We start from the raw sequence: 19,816 nt of genomic DNA, 5'->3' as shown, positions 1-19,816 counted from the left end.
CTGCCTGCTGGGGCAGACTTGCACTCCCTGGCCCCTCCCTTCCAAGCCTGTTCGGTCACCTGCATTGCCATCTGCCCATGCACTCACTAGCCAGGGGTGTATTCGGCAGATCCTCCCCTTGAATACTCTCTGGGTGTCTCCTTTCAAGCGCACTAACCTCTGCTGGTGTGCTCACACCCACCTGCCCTCAGGCCACATCGCATGACCACGCCCAGAGCTTGGGTAGCAGAGGCAGTGGGAGGCAGCTGCGTCACCAGCAATTAGCCTTGGCAGGCTTGCACTCCCTAACCGCCAGTTCCCAGAGTCCAGTAACTAACTGCACACCCTTTCATGGTCAGAGCTACGTGCTAGCATGCAGCAGGTGAGACAGCTTGGGCCCACAGAGGCCAGAGAGCACTAACAGTCAGCTCTTTTCTCTGTTAAACCTGTTCCATGTAGCTGTTTAAGCTCATACAGGTCAATATCTTTGGAACACACCTCAGGATCCGCTTTAATGCTACACCTGTGACACCTGCTGGCTGAACATCATTACTACACCCCAAAACCATTGCAAGAACAGGGACATCTGGACAATCTAGGACCATCTCTCAAGGATTTCATCTGAGGTAGAAATAACTCGATGGTTTTACACCTTAAACTGGTGAGTAGATAACAAATTAAATTTTTTTCTTTACAAATTTTGAATATTTCTCACAACATGGTAGATAATATTACCACTGACGAATTTAAAAACTTCTTTGTCTGTACTACGAATGAAATTTTACAAGACATATACGACCTTCCTGGGATGTACACAATGTTCATCATAATTGCAATTAGCATAGTGATTCATATCATAGTATTGAAAATCAGCTTAATAACAACACCAAAAATGAGGCACTAATGGGACTGATGCAGGTTTTGCAAAGTAATGCAGACTTAAGAGGATTCTTTCTTTGGCATCTGCTAATTTACCACAAGAACTTCAATCCACTAATAATAACTGGACAACCAGATTTAACTCTATTGACAACAAATATGAATACTTAATGGATAAAACAATAAATCTTCAGAGCAACCTTAATGGCATTCTAAGGAGAAAACAGCATTGCTAATTGATAGAATAAAGTCTTTGGAATCATATGTTTTTGATGAACATAAAAAATTGCACGATTCCATGAAATCTCTAGTATCCTTTACAACAGAGGAGGTTCAAACACTACAAAGTGTGGTAGTTAATCAATTTCAAGCTTTGGAGGAGTCTGGCAGAAAGGATAAGGAAACTAATAAGCAGAAGATCAAAGCCATAGAAGTCATAACATCGCCAGGTGGCTCTTATAAAATGGCTTATCCTATCACTGTTCATGGAAAGCCATCAGATGATAAACTTCCCGAAGAGTTTGTAGAATATATCTGGCAACCTATTCATATGAGAGATTTAAAAATTAAGGAAACTGTAGTTGCCTATGGTATACATTCCACATGTGTGAAACAGATGTTAAATAATGTGGTCTTCTAGAGATAGAATCACGCCAGATGATTGGAATCAGTTAGTCTCAGCTGTATTAGAATAAAGCCAACAGTTACAATGCAAAAGCAGGTTGAGAGAAGAGACTAAAACCCCTGAACAGCAAGGTAAGATTAGAGCTTTTGAGATCTCCCAAGATCAAATTCTTGGTGAGGGCTGTTTTGCTGATATAAATGTACAATGTACCTTGGGTGAGCATACATTATCCCTATGCCGTACAGCAACTTTAAATGCTTGGGAAAAAAATTCCAGAACCAGGGAAACCAACTGTGATATATACAAAGGCCTTCCAGGGGGTCTAAAGAATCATTTACTGAGTTTTTACTGACTGACCAAGGCTATAAACAAGACAATATCAGACCAAGAATTAAGTATTAACTCAATCTTTGGCTTTTGATAATGCTAATATAGAATGCAAAAGGATACTTATACCTTAAAGCTCAAATTAGCAGCTTTAGAAGAATGGATTCAATATACAAACAGTATTGAGTCTCTTAACTATGGTAATGAGGCTTGGCTAGGAGAGGTGATTTCCAAAGGTGGAAGAAGGCATCAAAGTACCAAATGTTTTAACTGTGGTACACAAGGTCGTATGAGAAGAAATTGTACACAGGGTACTCCTAGAAGCAATACTTCTTTTAGAGATAACCCAAACAGGAGACCCCAACCTTCTGGATTATGCAGAAGATGTGGCAAAGGCAGACATTACACCAATGAATGCAGATCAACAAGAGACATATGAGGTGACCCTTTACCAGTGGGAAACACCTCAGGGGGTCTCTTGCAGGCCCCCTAATTGAATGTGGTCCAAACATTTCCAGTCGCTGTGGAGGAAATTCCTCCCCAGGACAATTAAATAACCCAGTGCCTAATGTAAAGAATGGTACTGCACTGGATGATAGAACAGCTTTGACAGATGAATCAAAAAATCCCCCAAATACCATAAAATGAATATTTTGGCAGACTTCCATAAATGAACAAAGACCAAAGCTTAGAGTACGAATTAATAATATTGTTCTGGAAGGCCTAGTGGACACAGGTGTGGATGTGACAAAAATGGCATCTGAATTGGCTTCTTCAAAGGTAGAGATCCAATTTCTAGAGATTGGAACCCTATCTCAGATAAAACAGAGTTCGAGATGAGCTGAATGCATAGATAGGACCAGGAGGACAGAGAGGAAGGCTAAAGCCATATGTAGCAAATGTAGCAGTGAATCTTTGGGGCCAAGATCTGTTACAGCAATGGAATACCCAGATTAAAATTCCTCCAATCTCAGAAATGGAATATAGACCAATTCATGTTTCTGGGAATAATATAAGACACTATAAAAAACAGCCACCAACCATTCAGGCTGTACATAAACAGAGCACAACTGTCATTGAACTCTCCAAAGTAACAATGGCCCTACCTTTAAAATGGCTAACTGATAAACCTGTCTGGGTTGGACAATGGCATATGACACAAGAGAAACTACAAGCTTTAGAACAGCAGGTTCAGGAGCAGTTAAATGCTCAACATTGAAGAATCTACCAGCCCTTGGAATTCTCCTGTATTTGTTATTAAAAAGAAATCTGGTAAATAGAGAAGGCCAACAGATCTGAGAGTCATTAATAAAGTAATTCAGCCTATGGGCTCCCTACAGAATGGGATGCCCTTGCCCTCTCTGTTACCCAAAGAACGGACTATTATAGTTATTCACTTAAAAGACTGTTTCTTCACCATACCACTACAAGAAAAGGATAGAGAAAAATCTGCCTTCACAGTACCTACTTATAATAATACCTAGCCAGACAAGAGATATCAATGGAAGGTCCTCCCACAGGGAATGTTAAATAGCCCTACCCTGTGCCAATATTTTGTGCAAAAACCATTGGAAATAATTCATGCAAAATTTTCACAATCTGTAATTTACCATTATATGGGTGATATCTTATTAGCTGACCCAAAGTTAAGTACCTTAGAAAGCATGTTTGAAGGAGTAAAGAAAGTTTTGCCTCACTGGGGATTATAAATTGCTCCCCAAAAAATACAAAGAGAAGATTCTATTAATTACTTAGGATATAAAATAGATCTACAAAAAATTAGAACCCAAAAAGTACAACTCAGGAGAGATTGACTGTGAACTCTCAGTGATTTTCAAAAAATTGTTAGGAAGCATCTCCAACTTACAGACTATCATTGGAATACCTAAAGATAGATTAGTGAATTTGGCCAATACTCTAAAAGGGGACAAGGTCTTAAATAGTCTAAGAATTATCAGCTGAAGCTAAGAAGGAATTGGCTCTAGTAGAAAAGAAAATATAAGAGGCACTTGTGAGCCGGGTGGTGGTGGTGCACGCCTTTAATCCCAGCACTCGGGAGGCAGAGGCAGGCGGATCTCTGTGAGTTTGAGGCCAGCCTGGGCTACCAAGTGAGTTCCAGGAAAAGGAGCAAAGCTACACAGAGAAACCCTGTCTTGAAAAACCAAAAAAAAAAAAAAAAAAAAAAAAGAGGCACTTGTGAACCCTGTGAATCCAGAACTTAACTGTATTCTGGTCATATTCCCCTCAGAAAAGATCTCTGATTTGATTCTAAAAGGAAAATTAAGACATTGTCAGTTGACAGGAATGGACCTAGCAGAAATTGTAGTACCTTTAACTAATGAGGAAAGTTCCTCTTTATGGAAAGATAATGAATACTGGCAAAGAGCCTGCAGTAACTTTTTGGGAGAGATTAACAATTGCTAATATTAATAAAAGCAAGAGAATAGAATTCATAAAAAGAATCAAATGGGTCCTTCCTCACATTGTACAGCAAAAACCAATCTCTGGAGTCCCCACATTCTATACTGATGCAAACAATCAGAAAATCAGGAAAGGCAGGATATAAATCAGGAGATTTAAGTAAAGTGGTTCAGAACCCCTACAATTCTGTACAAAAGGCAGAACTGTATTCCATTCTTATGGTACTAATGGACTTCACAGAACCTCTCAATATAGTTACTGACTCTCAATATGCAGAGAGAGTTGTTTTACATATTGAAACTGCTGAATTTATTCCTGATAATACAGAATTGACTTTATTATTTATACAATTACAAGAAATCATCAGAAATAGGGAACATTATATATATATATATATATATATATATATATATATATATATATATATATATATATATATCACACATCAGAACCCATACAGGTCTGCCAGGTCCTCTAGCACAAGGTAATGATGAGATTGATCAGTTATTAATTGGTAATATGCTAGAAATTTCATGAGAAACACCATGTAAATAGCAAAGGTTTGAAAAAGGACTTTTCCATCTTGTCATATTGCATATTGCAATATACATTTCTACCTCTGACAAAGATATTTTTGTATATTGTCACAAGTTCAAGGTCCCTGTCCCGTTACTGTACACCTGTTTACAGACTGTTTCTATAATGTGAAGCCTTAGTCTTTAAGTTATTTAGAGTGATAAGAATTACAGGTTAATAGTCACCCATACTTGTCATGTTTATAGTTATATTAGTTAGGTTTTCCAGATTTACAGAAACTTAGATTAGATGGATAGGTAATCTTCAAACACTTCATAGACCTAGAGAATATGGCATTCAAATGTTGACATGAGACACGATTGCTCCCGGCAGCACTGATCTGATCTCGAGTGAACATTGGCTTCTAAGACACTTTGTTTGAAAGTTTGTCTTCTTCTTGGCACAAAATGGCCTTCTGGGCAAAGAACTGCCCTTGCCTCAACTGTTGACAGTATGAATGCTGTCCTTTCCACATGAGCAGGACACAAGGAAAAGCAACTACTGAACCTTGCCAAGACAGGGTAAGATGGTCTTTCAAAATTCCTGCTTCTGAAAATGGTCTGTCAGATATTCTAGGCCTATAGCCAAATTGGATGCCCCAACTATGCTGAGAAACTTTAGGTGACTGTCCAGGCTGCCAGCTGTCTCTGTCTATTCTTGAAAAAAATTTGGAAATTGCTTGCTTGCATTTTCCATTTTCTCAGGTATTATGTTCCTTCTCAGGTCTTTGATGGAATTGAAGACTAGATAGTTACAATTATAACCTTTTTGGATCTTAGCTAGAACATATTAAGTATGAGATTCAGATTCTTCAGGATAGGACAGCTATTGGAGTAATCTCTGTAACATGCCATTTACCTATGTTCTGGACTTTGGTATGTGTCTCTTGTTTGATTTTTTTTTTCTGGTTATATTTCTATTTTTGTTTAGGTTATTACCTTTCCCCTCTCCTGGACAATATTTGATAATCATTCCTATTGTATATAGTTTTATATTAGATTAGAACTTTCTTATTTGGACAAAATGGGGAGATGTAGTGGGTAGCTGTTCTGTCTATGACCTTGAAGCACTGCCCCTAGAGATGCAGCAGGTAACTGCTCCACCTGCCTATGACCTTGAAGTCCATGCCCTTGGGGCATGGCCTCTCGATGACCCTTAAGACCTAAGATGCACATAGGTATCACTCTCTTCTTTCGCTCATGGTTTTTGGAGACAGGACTGAGACAGGTGGCCGGAATAGTGTTTGGGAACCTGTGACTATTTTGCTATGTACAGTGAGTTTTCCCCCTAATACATTCCTTTACCCATTAAACAGACTCCATTAAACAGACTTCTTTTTGAGACAGGGTCTCATATAGTCCAGGCTGGCCTAGAACTGACTTTGTAGCCAAGGATGACCTTGAACTTATGATCCTTCTGCCTTTACTTCCTAAGTAGTGAGATTGCACGTGTGCCACCATGCCTGCTGTGTTTGATGCTGGGAATGAACTCAGGACTTCATGAATTCTAGGCAAGTGCTCTACCAAATGAGCTACATCCCCAGCCCAAGGTCTTCTTTGAGGAGAATGGAAATTCTGTTCTCTTCATCATGGGCCTGGTGGTCTCTTGGAACAGAAGTCGATGGGTGATGTGTGGAGAGCCACGGAAGAAGCCCTACCTCAGCCACTTCCCACTCACCTGAGGGACACAGACAGGATCCTCTCCATCTCGATTCTCCGCTTCAGGACTTCCTTCACAAGACCTTTGTCCGGGCCCTGCTTCACCTTCTCTCTTCCGATTAAGTACAGGCACTTCGGGGTTAGCAGCAGGTCTCGCTTGACCCCCTGTGAGGAGAGGGACTTTCAGAAGGCAGCCTCACAGGGTCAGACAGACAACCGTGACAACAGAATGCCATTCTAGCTGGGCCAGAGGGCGGCTCTCCTCGGCAGTTCACCATTTCACCAGAATGGCTACTGTGTGGCTACGGACTCGGGCCCCTGGACAGAGCAGAGTCTGGCATACATGTCGATAGTGACACCTGACTTTTTCATCTTATAAAATGCCATCTGCGTATAGTTCTATAATAAGGTATCAGGACATGTGTAAAGGGAGAGTCTCGGGTAAGCCCACAAACAGGGTGACCTTACAAAGGATTGTTATAGTGTGGTTTTCAAATAGGCCTCCCACTGGTGTGTGTAGGTTAACCATTAATAAACAAATAATGTGCTTTCGAATATATGGCTGACCACCTTGCTACAGAGCAGGCAGGAGCCCCAAGAACACACCCCACGGCAGCTGGTCCATTTTCAGGGTGCAAGGAATGACCTCCTTTTAGTAAAACAGTGTCTTTCTTATTAAGCTAGTGGTGTTATTTACTCCATTTTTTTCCCCTGACTAATATAAGAAGTTGCTTTTTAAAAAGTCAGCTGGGGATGTGGCTCAGGTGACTGAGTGCCTGCCTAGCGTGCATGAAGCCCTGGGTTCAAATCCTGGCATTGCATAAACCAGGCATGGTGCTGTACACCTGTGATCTCAGCACCTTAGAAGTAAAGGCAAGAAGATCAGAAGTTCAAGGTCATATGGAATTTGAGGCCACTAGAATACATGAGACTTTATGTCAAAAACAAAACAAAATGTAAAGCATTTACTAAATAGAATACTATATTAAGTATGTCAAGTTCGTCCTGGCATAAATAGGACATAAGAGAACATTTAACGCACATCTTATTTTGCAAAACTACATATGCAAATATGTCTGCATAAAAAGGCTCTAAAGGACACCCAGAAAATGTTAACACTGGTACTTGCCTATCGTTGGCTGCTAGTTTTCTTTTAGCTTATCTGGGTCTTTACAATTTTTCTTCAACGAATACAGTCTGCAAAACCACAAGCTATTATTCTTGTAAATGAGAACTCTGTTTTGATTCTTAAGAGGCAGGTTGCAGTGAGTACCTTGAACCTCCTGTCGTACTTGGTGACAGTGTCAGCAAAGTCAATCTTCTCCCTCTTGCCTACAAACTGCTGCAGTTCTGGGTGCTCCTCCATCCCAATGTAGTCCCCAATGAAGTTCCGGTTGATGCTGTTTCTCCTTCTTTCCTTCTTGTTCAACAACAGGTCTGAGGCTACGGATGCCCAGGAGAGAAGGAAGATGGATCAGGCAGGCAGGAAGAGGAGGAAGATACTTAGAGCGAAATACACAAAGATTCTAAATGATGAAAGAGTATTTAACACATGCCATATGTTGAATAAGAAGCATTTTGTGCTGGGTGTGGTGGGGCTTGCCTTTAATCCCAGCACTCGGGATGTAGGGGTTGGCTGATCTGAGTTCGAAGCCAGTCTGGTCTACAGAGCAAGTTCCAGGACAGCCAGGGCTACACAGAGAAAGGAAGGAAGGAAGGAAGGAAGGAAGGAAGGAAGGAAGGAAGGAAGGAAGGAAGGAAGGAAGGAAGGAAGGAAGGAAAAGAAAGAAACCAAGAAAGAAAGAAAGAAATCAAAAAAGAAAGAAATCAAGAAAGAAAGAAAGAAAAAAGAAAAAAAAGGAAAAAGAAAAAAGAAAGAAAGATTTTGCAATTTTTCTTAAGCTCAAACTATTGTATTTTTTAGAGGGTCTCACTATGTTGACCAGGCTGGCTTCAAACTCACAGAGATCTATCTGCCTCTGCTTCCTGAGTGTGGGGATTAAGATATATGCCAACACTCCTGGTTCTCACATTTATTCTTAAGCTTTGTTAAATGGGAGCTAGGGAGAAGGCTCTTCAGGTGAATGTGCTTGCCAGATAAAGATGTTTGCCACCATGCTTGATGACCCACGGGTTGGAATGAAAGATCTGACTCTTCAAGTTGTCCTCTGACTTCTACATATGAACTGTGGCATGTATACACACACACACACACACACACACACACACACACAGACAGTATGATGAAAAATGAAAACTGCTAAACGAATAAACAAAATTATGAAAATACCTTCTTCTCTCATTTGGACATATTTCTTCCGGGCCACGAACTTTCTCCACGTTTTCTGTATCACTCGGGCATATCCATCATACTTTCTCTCTCTCATCTCTTCTAGAAGAAATAGCTAGAACAGCAGAGAAGACACACATGAGTCAATCCACAAGCTATGAACAAAATTTTACATGAATTAAGAAAGGTACTTGTTTTACATGAGTGTTTTGTCTGTGTGTAGGTCTGTGTACCATGTGCATGCAATGCCCTTAGAGGCCAGAAGAGGGCACTGGGTCCTTCAAAAGAAGAGTTCAAGGACTGTTGTGAGCCACCCTGGGGGACCCCAGGTCCTCTGCAGGAACAGCCAGTGCTCTTAACTGCTGAGACACCACCCCACCAACATCAAATTTTGTTCTTCCAAGGAGGTTCAGTGTACTGAAGACATACATAAGAAGCAGAGTTCCTATTATGGACAAATAATGAAATGATCACTACAGGATCTTGTTTATGAGCACTACCCACCGCTTATTTACATTTCTTCCCTTAACAGAATGGAAACGGAAAATGGCTGAGTCTGAGTGTGCCTGAATGGCCTCTGCCTTCCCGTGCTCACAGTCCCTGTGACTTGTTCTCCTTCCTTGGCCCAAGGAGGAAGCAGGTAGCCAGATCTAATGAGCAGATGCAGCCTGCTGCGAACAGCCTCAGAATAGAACCTTCCGGTTTCTGCCAGAACTGAGTTTGTGCTGCTGTGGGAAGAGGGTGCCCTACTTTTGGTTCCATGGAAGTCTAGACTTCCTGCCTCATGCAATCTCCAAGGAGTGACTAGGGCACAGGGAAGAAACCACAGTGGCTGCAGCCAGGCTGGAGCATTAGTCTGGACTCTCTGGAGAGCTGGCTCAGCAAATGGCCCAAATCTGACTCTGGAGAGCGGGGCCAGGTGGACAGCTCATGCCGATCAGTTCATATACAGCTGGGCTTTGGAATTGTGAAGAATAGCAAGGAGCTACAGTGTGCTGAGTGTCCACTGTGTCAGGAATCTTCCCGGACTGTCCTCAACTCCCCAACACATATCAGCCCATTTCACAGTGAGAACATTGGACCTAGATTGGCTATGGCTGAGCAGAGAACCTAAGTTTTCTAGACATCGCAGGCTCCTCTTCATCAGAACACACAAAGCTTCCTCTAAATCTGCATCCATCAGCTCGTAAAACTGTGGAAGAATGCATCATCCACCTCCATGTAGTGGTTTAGACAGCCATTGAGGGGGAAAAAAATGAAACAGACCAATATAAACTCAGAGTAAAGATGATGTATGGTCACTGAAAAATGTTCCAGAAAGGGGCTGGAGAGAAGGCTCAGCAGTTAAGAGTGCGTATTGCTCTTGCAGAGACCTGACTTTGGTTCCCAGCACCCACGTCCAGAAGCTCTCAATTGCCTCTAGCTCCAGGGACTTTTGACACCCTCTTCTGGATTCTGGAGGCACCTGCCCCCAGGTGCACTTACGTCCACACAGGCATGCATACACACGTAAATTCCAGAACAAGGGAATTTGGTCTGAAGGAAGCTGAGAATGTTGCCTGTGTTTCTCTGAGCATATACACACAGAGGGGCCACTTTCTTGCCACCCAGTGTTTCTCATTCACAGCCCTGGCTGCCTAGAAACATCCAGAACAGCGAATGTCAAAGGGGAGGGACACAACCCTACAGCCTTCAGTGCAGATGCAGCCGGATGAAGCAACCTATTTCTAGACCTAAAACGAGGCTCACAACTTAGCAACTGGACAGAAGCCTAAAATCTCAGCTCCACGGTCGCCTGGGGAAGAACATTCGTTGATATTTCTCCTCTTGGCTTTTTCCATTTTTGACTAATCTGGCAGGACATACTTTATACACCTGTGACCAGAAAGGAGGCGATACCAACAGCTCCCAACATCCAAGAGATTATTTCCAAGATTAGCTGGGTTTTAGGTGGGTTTTTTTTTTGTTTTTGTTTTTCCCCCTCAAAAGTCCAGGGGTTAGATACCAGGGAGGTTTGAGAATAAAGAGAAAAACCAAACAGACAGATGCACAAAACAAAACACAAACTCTTTGGTGTCCAATGTCTTAGACCAGTTTTTAAAGACAAGAAGTTATTTGGTGTGTATTCAGCAAACACTGGAAGGGGTAGGGCAAAAAACAAAAACAAAAACAAAAACAAACAAACAAACAAAAAACCAAAAAAAAAAAAAACCAAAAAAAAAAAAAAACCCATAAGGTGGCTTTGTTGTTTTGAAGATTTATTTTTATTTGTGTGTGCGTGTCAGTGTGGGTACCGCAGAGGACAAAAGAGGACACTGGGCCCTCTGGCCTTGGAGTTATAGGCAGTTGTGAGTTCCTGATGTGGGTGCTGGGAACTGAACTTGGGTCCTCTGGAAAACAAGAAGCACTCATAACCACTGAGCAGCTCCCTAAGGCGGGTTTTGAAAACTCAGCTTTGGGGAAAGTGCTTCCAAGTCAACGCTAGATGTGGCCAGAAGAGGAAGGGGGAGAGGAGAGGAAGGGGCTGTGTGTGCGCAAGTTCAGAGACGGAGAAAGGAGAATCAAGAGGCGGCTAACAGCTGCTGCGAGGAAGGCAAGCTAAAGGAAGGCCAGAAGAAACACGGGGTCCAGATATAAATCCCAAAGCTCAATTAAATCAGAATAAAAAATCAGGAGAAAATAAAAAATCAGGCCGTTTTAATTATACATGAAGATTTTCTAAGTCGGAAAGTGAGCCTTACGAGCTGGCGAAGCTGTGCTGTACTGACTAATCACTCCAGCCCATTTTAGTAGAACAGGAGCTGTGCTGTGGGTTGCCTAATGGCATATGACACAACATTTTCATTTTATATTTGGAAATGAAATTGCCGCGAGGCTCCAAATAGCTCGGAGTGAAGAAGAGCTACCACAACTTTATAGATGGGGTCTACTGGTGGGTGCCACTTACTTCCTTAATGACTTCCGGGGCTTGCCAAGCCATTCAGCCACAGCCTCCATCACTTTTGAGTCTCGGGCTCATGCCACACAGGACAGGAGTCAGGATGGGGAGACTGCTGTGAGACTAGAATTTGCCTATTTCTTGCAACACTCTTCCGGTCCATGCTAGTTCCTCTTGGGTTGATGAGTGTATTTGCCAACTTCTCCATCTATCTATTCTTTTTTTTTTAAACAAAAACAACAACAACAACAAAAAAACCCATGGTCTTGTGTAGCCCAAGCTAGCCTCAGACTCAATATATATCTGAGGCTGACCTTGAAGTTCTGATCCTCCTGCCTCTACTACTCAATTATTAGGATTACAGGCTTGTGCCACCACGCTCATTTTATGTGGTGCAGGGGACGAAACTCAGGGCTTGTGCAGGCTGAGCCAGTACTTTACCAACCGAGCCACATTCCCCCCCCCCCCCCACTAATTCTTGAGATGGAGTTTTGTGATGCTTATAGGAACCTCAAAAAATTATGATGCCTATGAGGGTTAGTTTTAACGGTCAGCAGGACACACTCTAAAATCACTTGGGAAGGGGGTCTTATGGAGTGTCTAGGTCAGGTTGTCTCATGGGTGTATCTGAGGCAGGAGTATATTGGTTATGCTAATGGAAGTGGGAAGATCTGCCCACTATAGGTGTTACCATTCCCTGGGCAGGAGATCCTGGATTGTATATGAGCAGAATCAGTAAGGTGGGTACATTCTTTCATTGCCCTCTGCCATGGACTGTGGATGTACTGTGACTAACTGAAGTTCCTGCTGCCTCCATTTCCTAGCAATGATGGACTGTGAGCTCAATGAACCCCTTCTTCCTCAAGTTGCTTTTTTTCAGGGTGTTTTATCACAGCAACAGGAAAGAAAACTAAGGGGTTGAACTTCAGTTCCAACAATTTCTCCACTGTAAATTTGCCAACTTTGTCATCGATTCTTTTTGCATTTTTAAAAACACGGTCTCCTGTAGCCCAAGCTGGCCTCAAACTCACTATATAGCTGAGGGTGACCTTGAAGTTCCGATCTTCCTGCCATTCCTAAAAGCAGTGTCCTTATCTACAGCCACAGAGCTAAGTGGGCAGAAACACTCAGGGCTTTGTTGGGCTCCCACACACATGAAGACATTCCCTAGGACTCCAGAGCGCACATCTCATCAGGACAGATTAAAAATCGCCATGATCAGCCGGGCGGTGGTGGCGCACGCCTTTAATCCCAGCACTCGGGAGGCAGAGGCAGGCGGATCTCTGTGAGTTCGAGGCCAGCCTGGTCTACAAAGCGAGTTCCAGGAAAGGCGCAAAGCTACACAGAGAAACCCTGTCTCGAAAAAAAAAAAAAAAAAAAAAACCGCCATGATCTACCTGTAAGTTCGTGAAGTCTAAGTGTGTGTGCACGGTTGTCTCAGGGGTGTCTGGGCCCCACATTCTCTTGTCTTGTCCCCGAAGAATTGTCCCCCAGCTCCTCCCAGCCTCTCTCCTGGAATTCCCACCCTGGGCTCAGCTCCATCCCGAGCCCATGTGTAACTGGCCTGTTTGGTAACTCAGAGGAGGACACATTCGCCCAAACTTCCCTTATAGCACAAACCCTATCCGTGGAGCTCACGGTATTCATAACTGAGATGATTATTAACCTTGTTGACTCGATGATGAGATTTACAGCAACCACGGGGGAAAAAAATCTCTGGGCATGTTGGAGTGGAATCACCTAGAGTAGGTTAATAGAGAAGGGAGGACCCACCCTAAATGCGAGTGACATCATTTCATGGGCTCAGTTCTCAGATGACATAAAAGGAAGAAGGAAGCTAAGCACCAACATTCATCGCTCCCTGCCTTTTGGCTGTGGACACCCCATGACTAGCTACCTCATGCTCCTGCCTCCATGCGGTCTCTTCCACAGTGGACCCTAGCCCCTGGAACCATGAGCCACACTAACCCTTTGCTTTTTTTTTTTTTTTTAAAGATTTATTTATTTATTATGTATACAATGTTCTGTATGCCTGCAGGCCAGAAGAGGGCACCAGATCTCATTACGGATGGTTGTGAGTCACCATGTAGTTGCTGGGAATTGAACTGAGGACCTCTGGAAGGAAGAGCAGTCAGTGCTCTTAACCTCTGAGCCATCTCTCCAGCCCAACCCTTTCCTTTTTTTAGGGGCTTTCATCAGGTATTTTGTTGTAGCAATGAGACATGTAACTAACACAGTAACTTTGGGCAGTCTTTTGGTACATAAAAGCAACCTTACTGGTCAGAGCCCTTGCCCTTGGAGGTGACCTTGACCTTGTAGAGGGGGGAAAGAAGTAAAGAGGAAAAGAAGCCATTGTCCTGGGTGGTATTTTATTAAATAACTGAGTGCTGCGTAACAAGTGAGGCTGATTGGTAGAGGAGTGGAGAAGCGGAGGGGACAGCCTTCTTTGAGAAAAGGCTCTGAAAGGCGCGAGGCAGAGGAGCACCAGCATCCAGCTGTGTGTGGGGGCACCAGCATCCAGCTGTGTGGGGGGGCACAAGCATCCAGCTGTGTGTGGGGGCAGCTGGCAGAGGCAAGCTGGGAGGAAAGGCATGGGGCTGTCAGTGGTACTTACAGACTCCGGGGCTTTGATGAACACTTTACTCCGCCCCAGCTGGAACTGGTCGCTGTCCATGTTGACAGACTGCAGCAGATGGAGTACACCCTGTTTCTCATCTCCTCTCCACACAGGCCAAGTAGCTTTGGTCAGAATGGCGTACCTATGAGGGGGAGAGGGGAGAGGGGCCATGCTTAGGGTGGATCGTGGGCTCTTGGTGGGGCAAGAGGGGCCTTGAGGGCCAATGCTGTCACTGCAGCTGGGGTCCCTCAGCTACACTCAATGACAGGTCATGGTCTCAATGAACCAGAAAGGTCTTCCACATCTGGTCGAACTGTTACAGTACTTCTGACCCTCCCTCCCTAACATGGTTCTCTTTTGGTTTTTCAAGACAGGGTTGCTCTGTGTAGCCTTGGCGGACAAGGAATTCACTCTGGCCGGAACTCACAAAGATCCACCTGCTTCTGCCTCCCAAGTGCTGGGATTAAAGGCGCGTGCCACCAATGCCCGGCCTATCCTGTTGTTTCTGTGTTCCCACCCCTAGTGGAAAACACCTGGAGTCTGGTATCTGGTATCCAAACTCTGGTCTTCTGGTAGAACAATGTGTGTTTTTAACCTCTGAACTGTTTTTGCAGCCCCAGCCTTTACATACAAAGATTTTAATTTCATTTTAATTTTTTGTGGTGCTGGGGACTGAAACCAGGACTTTGTACAAGGCAGTCAAGAGCTCTACTGCTGAGATACAGTCTCAGTCTTGCTTTTGCTTTTCTTTCTTTTTCTTTTTTTGTGGATTTATTTTTATTATTGTTTTACAGATTTTAAAAATATGCACAAGTAATTTTCTTGAACACATGTATGTGTATTACTTGTGTGCCTGGTATCCTAGGAGGCCAGAAAAGGGCACTGGATCCCCTAGAACAGGAGTTACAGTCAATTATGAAACACCACCATGTGTGCTGGGAACTGAACTTGGGTCCTCTGCAACTTAACTGTTGAATCATCTCTTTAGCCATCACTAAGCCTGGTTTTGCACTATGCTAGAGATTGAACCCAGGGCTTCCTGCATGCTAGGCAAAACTCTACCAACTGAGCTGTGCCTAATGCTCCCACTACTCTTTTTTTTTTTTTCCCCCTGAGACAGAGTTTCTTTGTGTAGCTCTGGCTGTCCTGGAATTCACTCTGTAGACCAGGCTGGCTTCAAACTCACAGAGATCCACCTGCCTCTACCTCCCAAGTGTTGGGATTAAAGGCATGCGCCACCACCATCTGGCTCTCATTACCTTATTTCTTAAAGGAAATTAAATAAACAGAACAATTCATCAGAAGGATCAGGGAAGTTAGAATGACTTCATATTTTAAGAACACTAAATTTATCTTTTTTGAAATATGTAACACAGAGTGAGACCACTTATACATGGTCCTGTCAAACAAACTTTCAGGGGAATATAAAAATTAGTTTGAATTTAAACATGAGTTAGGCATAGCAGCCCATACCTTTAAGCCCAGCACTTAGGAGTCAGAGGCAGGAGGATCTCTGTGAGTTCAAGGCCAGCCTGGTCTACATAGCAAGCTCCAGGATAGCCAGGTTTACATGGAGAGACTTTAAAGATGGATTCTACACAGTGTTTGAAATCAAATGTCTTAGTTTATTTCTTAGGTAGGCTAAAGATTTTCTTGAAATTGTTTAGGCTAAATATTTTTTAAAGATTTATTTAATAGTATTTTATGTGCATAAAGTGTTTTGCCTGCATGTATGTCTGTGTGAGGGCACCAGATTCCCTGGAATTGGCGTTACAGACAGTTGTGAGCTGCCATGTGGGTGCTGGGAATTGAACCCAGGTCCTCTGGAAGAGTAATTCTTACTATTAATCCATCCAGTCAGGTCCAGCCTCACCCCTCCTATGACACAGTTATCATAAACTCATGTACTTGGTGGTTCAGTCCACAGAAGGTTTACTAACCCTGTGGCATATTCTATATTATGTCTTTCATAAAAAGATAAAAGCACCCCCCACAAAAGCAAAAAACAAAACCAACCAACCAAACAAACAACCAAACAAACAAACAAAAAAACCCAAAAAACAAAAAGAGAGGCAAAGAACCCGAACAGACATTTCCCTAAAGAGGAAATATAAATGGCCAACAAACAGGGTTTTGAACAAAAAAAGAGTTTTGAATATCGTTTGCCATCTGGGAAATGCAAATCAAAACCACAGTGAGATACCATTTCTCACCCACTGGCAAGGTTAGTCAGATATTAGCATATGCTGGCACAGACTGGGGTAAAACGGAACCCTCAAATACTGTGGGTGCAGCTGCAACACGGTGCACCCACTTGGGAAAAGAGCCTGGCGGTGACTCCGAGAGTTAAACACAGAATGACCATATGAGTCAGCAATCCCACTTCAGTTCTACAGCCCAGAGAACTGGAACACACGTCCTCTCCAAGGCTTAGACAAGAATTGTCACAGCAGCGTCATTCCCATCGGCCCCCAAATGGAAGCAACGGATAGTTACCAACTGATGAATGGATAGGTAAAGTGTGGTATATCCATACAATAGAATACTATTCACCAATGAGTAAGATTAAGATGTAGACATACTAGACATACATTGATGGCTCTTGAAAACGCCATGATGTAAAAGCAGCCAGTCACAGAGGACATATGTGACTCAGGCAACTTGACAGTGACAGAAAGCAGATGGGTAAGGTGACCGCCTCGCACGGGGGATAGAGGACAGATGATGACCATGGAAAGCAGGACAATAAAATATTCCAAAATTAGTTGTGGTGAGGGATGCCTGACTCCGTGGTTATATTAAAATTTGTTTGATATGTGCTTTAAATGGATAAATAAGCTTATTTGGACCAAAACATTTCATAGTCCAGGGGTAACTGGTTCTATACCTCTGTAGAAACTTCTGGAAAACACGCCGGTAAGCATAACCAGCTCTTCTCACTCGGATGTTTTCTTTGAGACCCAGGTATTCTACTTGATGCTTTACCCTAAAAAAGAAGATGGAACATGGAGGCTATTGGAAAACTCTGTCACCCTGCTACCTCGTCAACTTTCTTAACTACCCCCCACTCCCCCATACACACACCTGCTCCTACCAAGCCGCAGGGAACATATTTACAAGACTGTAATCATCGTGTCCAAGCTGAACTCTTGAATGGCATGATATTAACATAAAAATATTATGAACTACTGCAATCATACAAGAAGATACTATACATCTATTTTACAGAACTACAGTAAAATAAAAACCCCAAGTCAGGCAGGAAGCTGTGTGCCCATCATCCTAGCTACTTGAGAGGCTGAGACAGGAGGATCCAATCCATTGAGCCCAGAAGTTCAAGGCCATCCTGAATATTATAGTGAGATCCCGTCTCAAAAGAAGCAGTGGGACTGGTAGGACAGCTCCGCAGCTAAAGGCATTTGCCACCAAGCCTGGTAGACTGAGTTTGAGCTCCAGACCCCATGTGATAGAGAAAAAAAGACCCATAAGTTGTCTGTCACCCTCTATCCATGTGCCCTGGCACTCTTGTGGACCCCCTTCAAAGAAACAAATAAATGGAAACACTAAAAATAATTGACAAAAATAAAGCCCCTGACACTTGACATTTGGATTACTAACAAAATTATTCTTTTTTTCCCCAATAAAATAAAGAACTTGTTAAGTGTTGTTGGAGTTTTCTTTATCATTAAACTTTAATATCCAGCCAGGCGGTGGTGGGGCACATCTTTAATCCCAGCACTCGAGAGGCAGAGCCAGACAGATCTCTGTGAGTTCGAGACCAGCCTGGTCTACAGAGAGAGAGATCCAGGACAGGCACCAAAACTACACAGAGAAACCTTGTCTTGAAAAACCAAAAAAAAAAAAAAAAAAACCAAAAAAAAAAAAAAACTCAACCAAACAAACAAACAAACAACAAAAAAGACAAAAAAAACCCAACAAACCTTTAATATCAATTCTAGACTCAATGAGACTATACTTGTAGAATTTTTCAAATGATCAAGTTAAGAATGATCTAAAATCTATCTCAATTCTATGTCTTACTGTGTAGCTGTGGCTGGCCTTGAACTCATACAGCCCCACCTGACTGTCTCTCTGTGCTACTGGTTTGTCTGAGTGAAATTCTAGCGTGTTTCTAGCCAGCCCACTTGCAGCGCAGGCCCAGCCCGTCTCTACAGAGGGGATGATCACACAAGCTTTCCCATCAGTTGTCAGGATTCATTTCTAGCCATGTTTTTCCAAGCTGGACTCTCACAGGTCTTCTGTGAAACTTGGCCTGCAGCATAGAGTTCTTTCCTCTCAGCCCCAAGAGTTGACTCCTTCAGGACAACTCCCCCCCCCCCCCCCCCCCCAGACAGGGTTTCTCTGTGTAGCCTTGGTTGTCCTGGAACTCGCTCTGTAGACCAGACTGGTCTCGAACTCACAGAGATCCGCCTGCCTCTGCCTCCTGAGTGCTGGGATTAAAGGCATGTGCCACCACTGCTCGGCTTCTAGTTTCGATTTATATATGTACATGGACACATGTGCACACAGATGCATGTGTGTATGGCTGCTCAAAGTTGATGTCGGACATCATTCTTTCTCTTCTACCTTATTCAGTGAGGCGGGGTCACATACTTAAACCCAGCTTGTAGACATGGCTAGTCTCTCTGGCCAGCCTGTTCTGAGGATCCCTATTTCTGCCCTCCTAGGCTGGAATTACAAGCAGGCTGCCACACCCATCTGGCAATTACTTTGGCTTTAGGAAGTTGATCTCCAGTCCTTCTGCTTGCACATTTAGTACTCTGACCACAGAGCCACCTTTTCAGCCCCAGGACAAATAACATTTAGAGTCTTTATATGAAAAGACTGATATCCAACATGCACATTTCCCTTGAATTAGAAGCAGAGACACTCTAGAAACCTGACTTGGAAAAATAATTTCCCTTTCCCATTTCTCCAAATACAAGTTCACAATTGCCCCTTTCTCTAGGAAGAAAAAAAATGCCGAAGTGCCCATTTATCTTAAAAACGAAAAACCAAAATTTATATGTATGAGTATTTGCTTGTTATGGGCACGGTGTGTATGCAATGCCCGAGGAAGCCAGAAGAGGGCACTAGAGCTCCTATAACTGGGTGTTGGTAAGTGAGCCTGGGTCCTCTGCAAGAGCTCCTAACTGCTGAGCATCTCTCCGGCCTGAAAGTGCTAACCTCTAATGTTTGTTGCTTTCAATGCACTATTCACAAACACTGGCTTCTCTCCAAGCCTCAGGCAAGGAACACATCACACATGGATTCTCCACACATAGTCCTCGCCCATGAATCACACAGGAAAAAATATGCTCTTTGTGAAGATCTTGCTTCACAGGCTGGGGAGATGGCTCAGCAAGTAAGGCATCTGCTGCCAAGCCTGATGACCTGAGTTCAGTTCCTGAGACTGCATAATAGAAGGTAAAAACTATACTCCCACAAGTTGTCTTCCGGCCTTGACATACGTGATGTGGCGCATGAGTACCCCTACACAATAGAC

The 19,816-nt window shown here is 43.2% G+C and overlaps 1 protein-coding gene across 1 annotated transcript in view; it reads right to left on the bottom strand.

Annotated features, from left to right (window-relative positions):
- Window positions 1–19,816, bottom strand: part of Myo1e (myosin IE) — a 205,342-nt gene that overhangs the window by 26,116 nt on the left and 159,410 nt on the right. The window contains exons 18-22 of the mRNA XM_006979281.3: window positions 17,198–17,296; window positions 14,308–14,452; window positions 8,756–8,870; window positions 7,739–7,908; window positions 6,485–6,630 (exon numbers count right to left, since the gene is read on the bottom strand). Of these exons, the coding sequence (XP_006979343.1) occupies window positions 6,485–6,630; window positions 7,739–7,908; window positions 8,756–8,870; window positions 14,308–14,452; window positions 17,198–17,296 (675 nt within the window). The remainder of the gene's footprint in view (window positions 1–6,484; window positions 6,631–7,738; window positions 7,909–8,755; window positions 8,871–14,307; window positions 14,453–17,197; window positions 17,297–19,816) is intronic.

Source organism: Peromyscus maniculatus, chromosome 7, assembly GCF_049852395.1.
Source record: "Peromyscus maniculatus bairdii isolate BWxNUB_F1_BW_parent chromosome 7, HU_Pman_BW_mat_3.1, whole genome shotgun sequence".
NCBI lineage: Eukaryota > Metazoa > Chordata > Mammalia > Rodentia > Cricetidae > Peromyscus > Peromyscus maniculatus.
The sequence above is the reverse complement of the archived record's forward strand: the minus strand, read 5'-3'. Positions and strand labels throughout refer to the sequence as shown.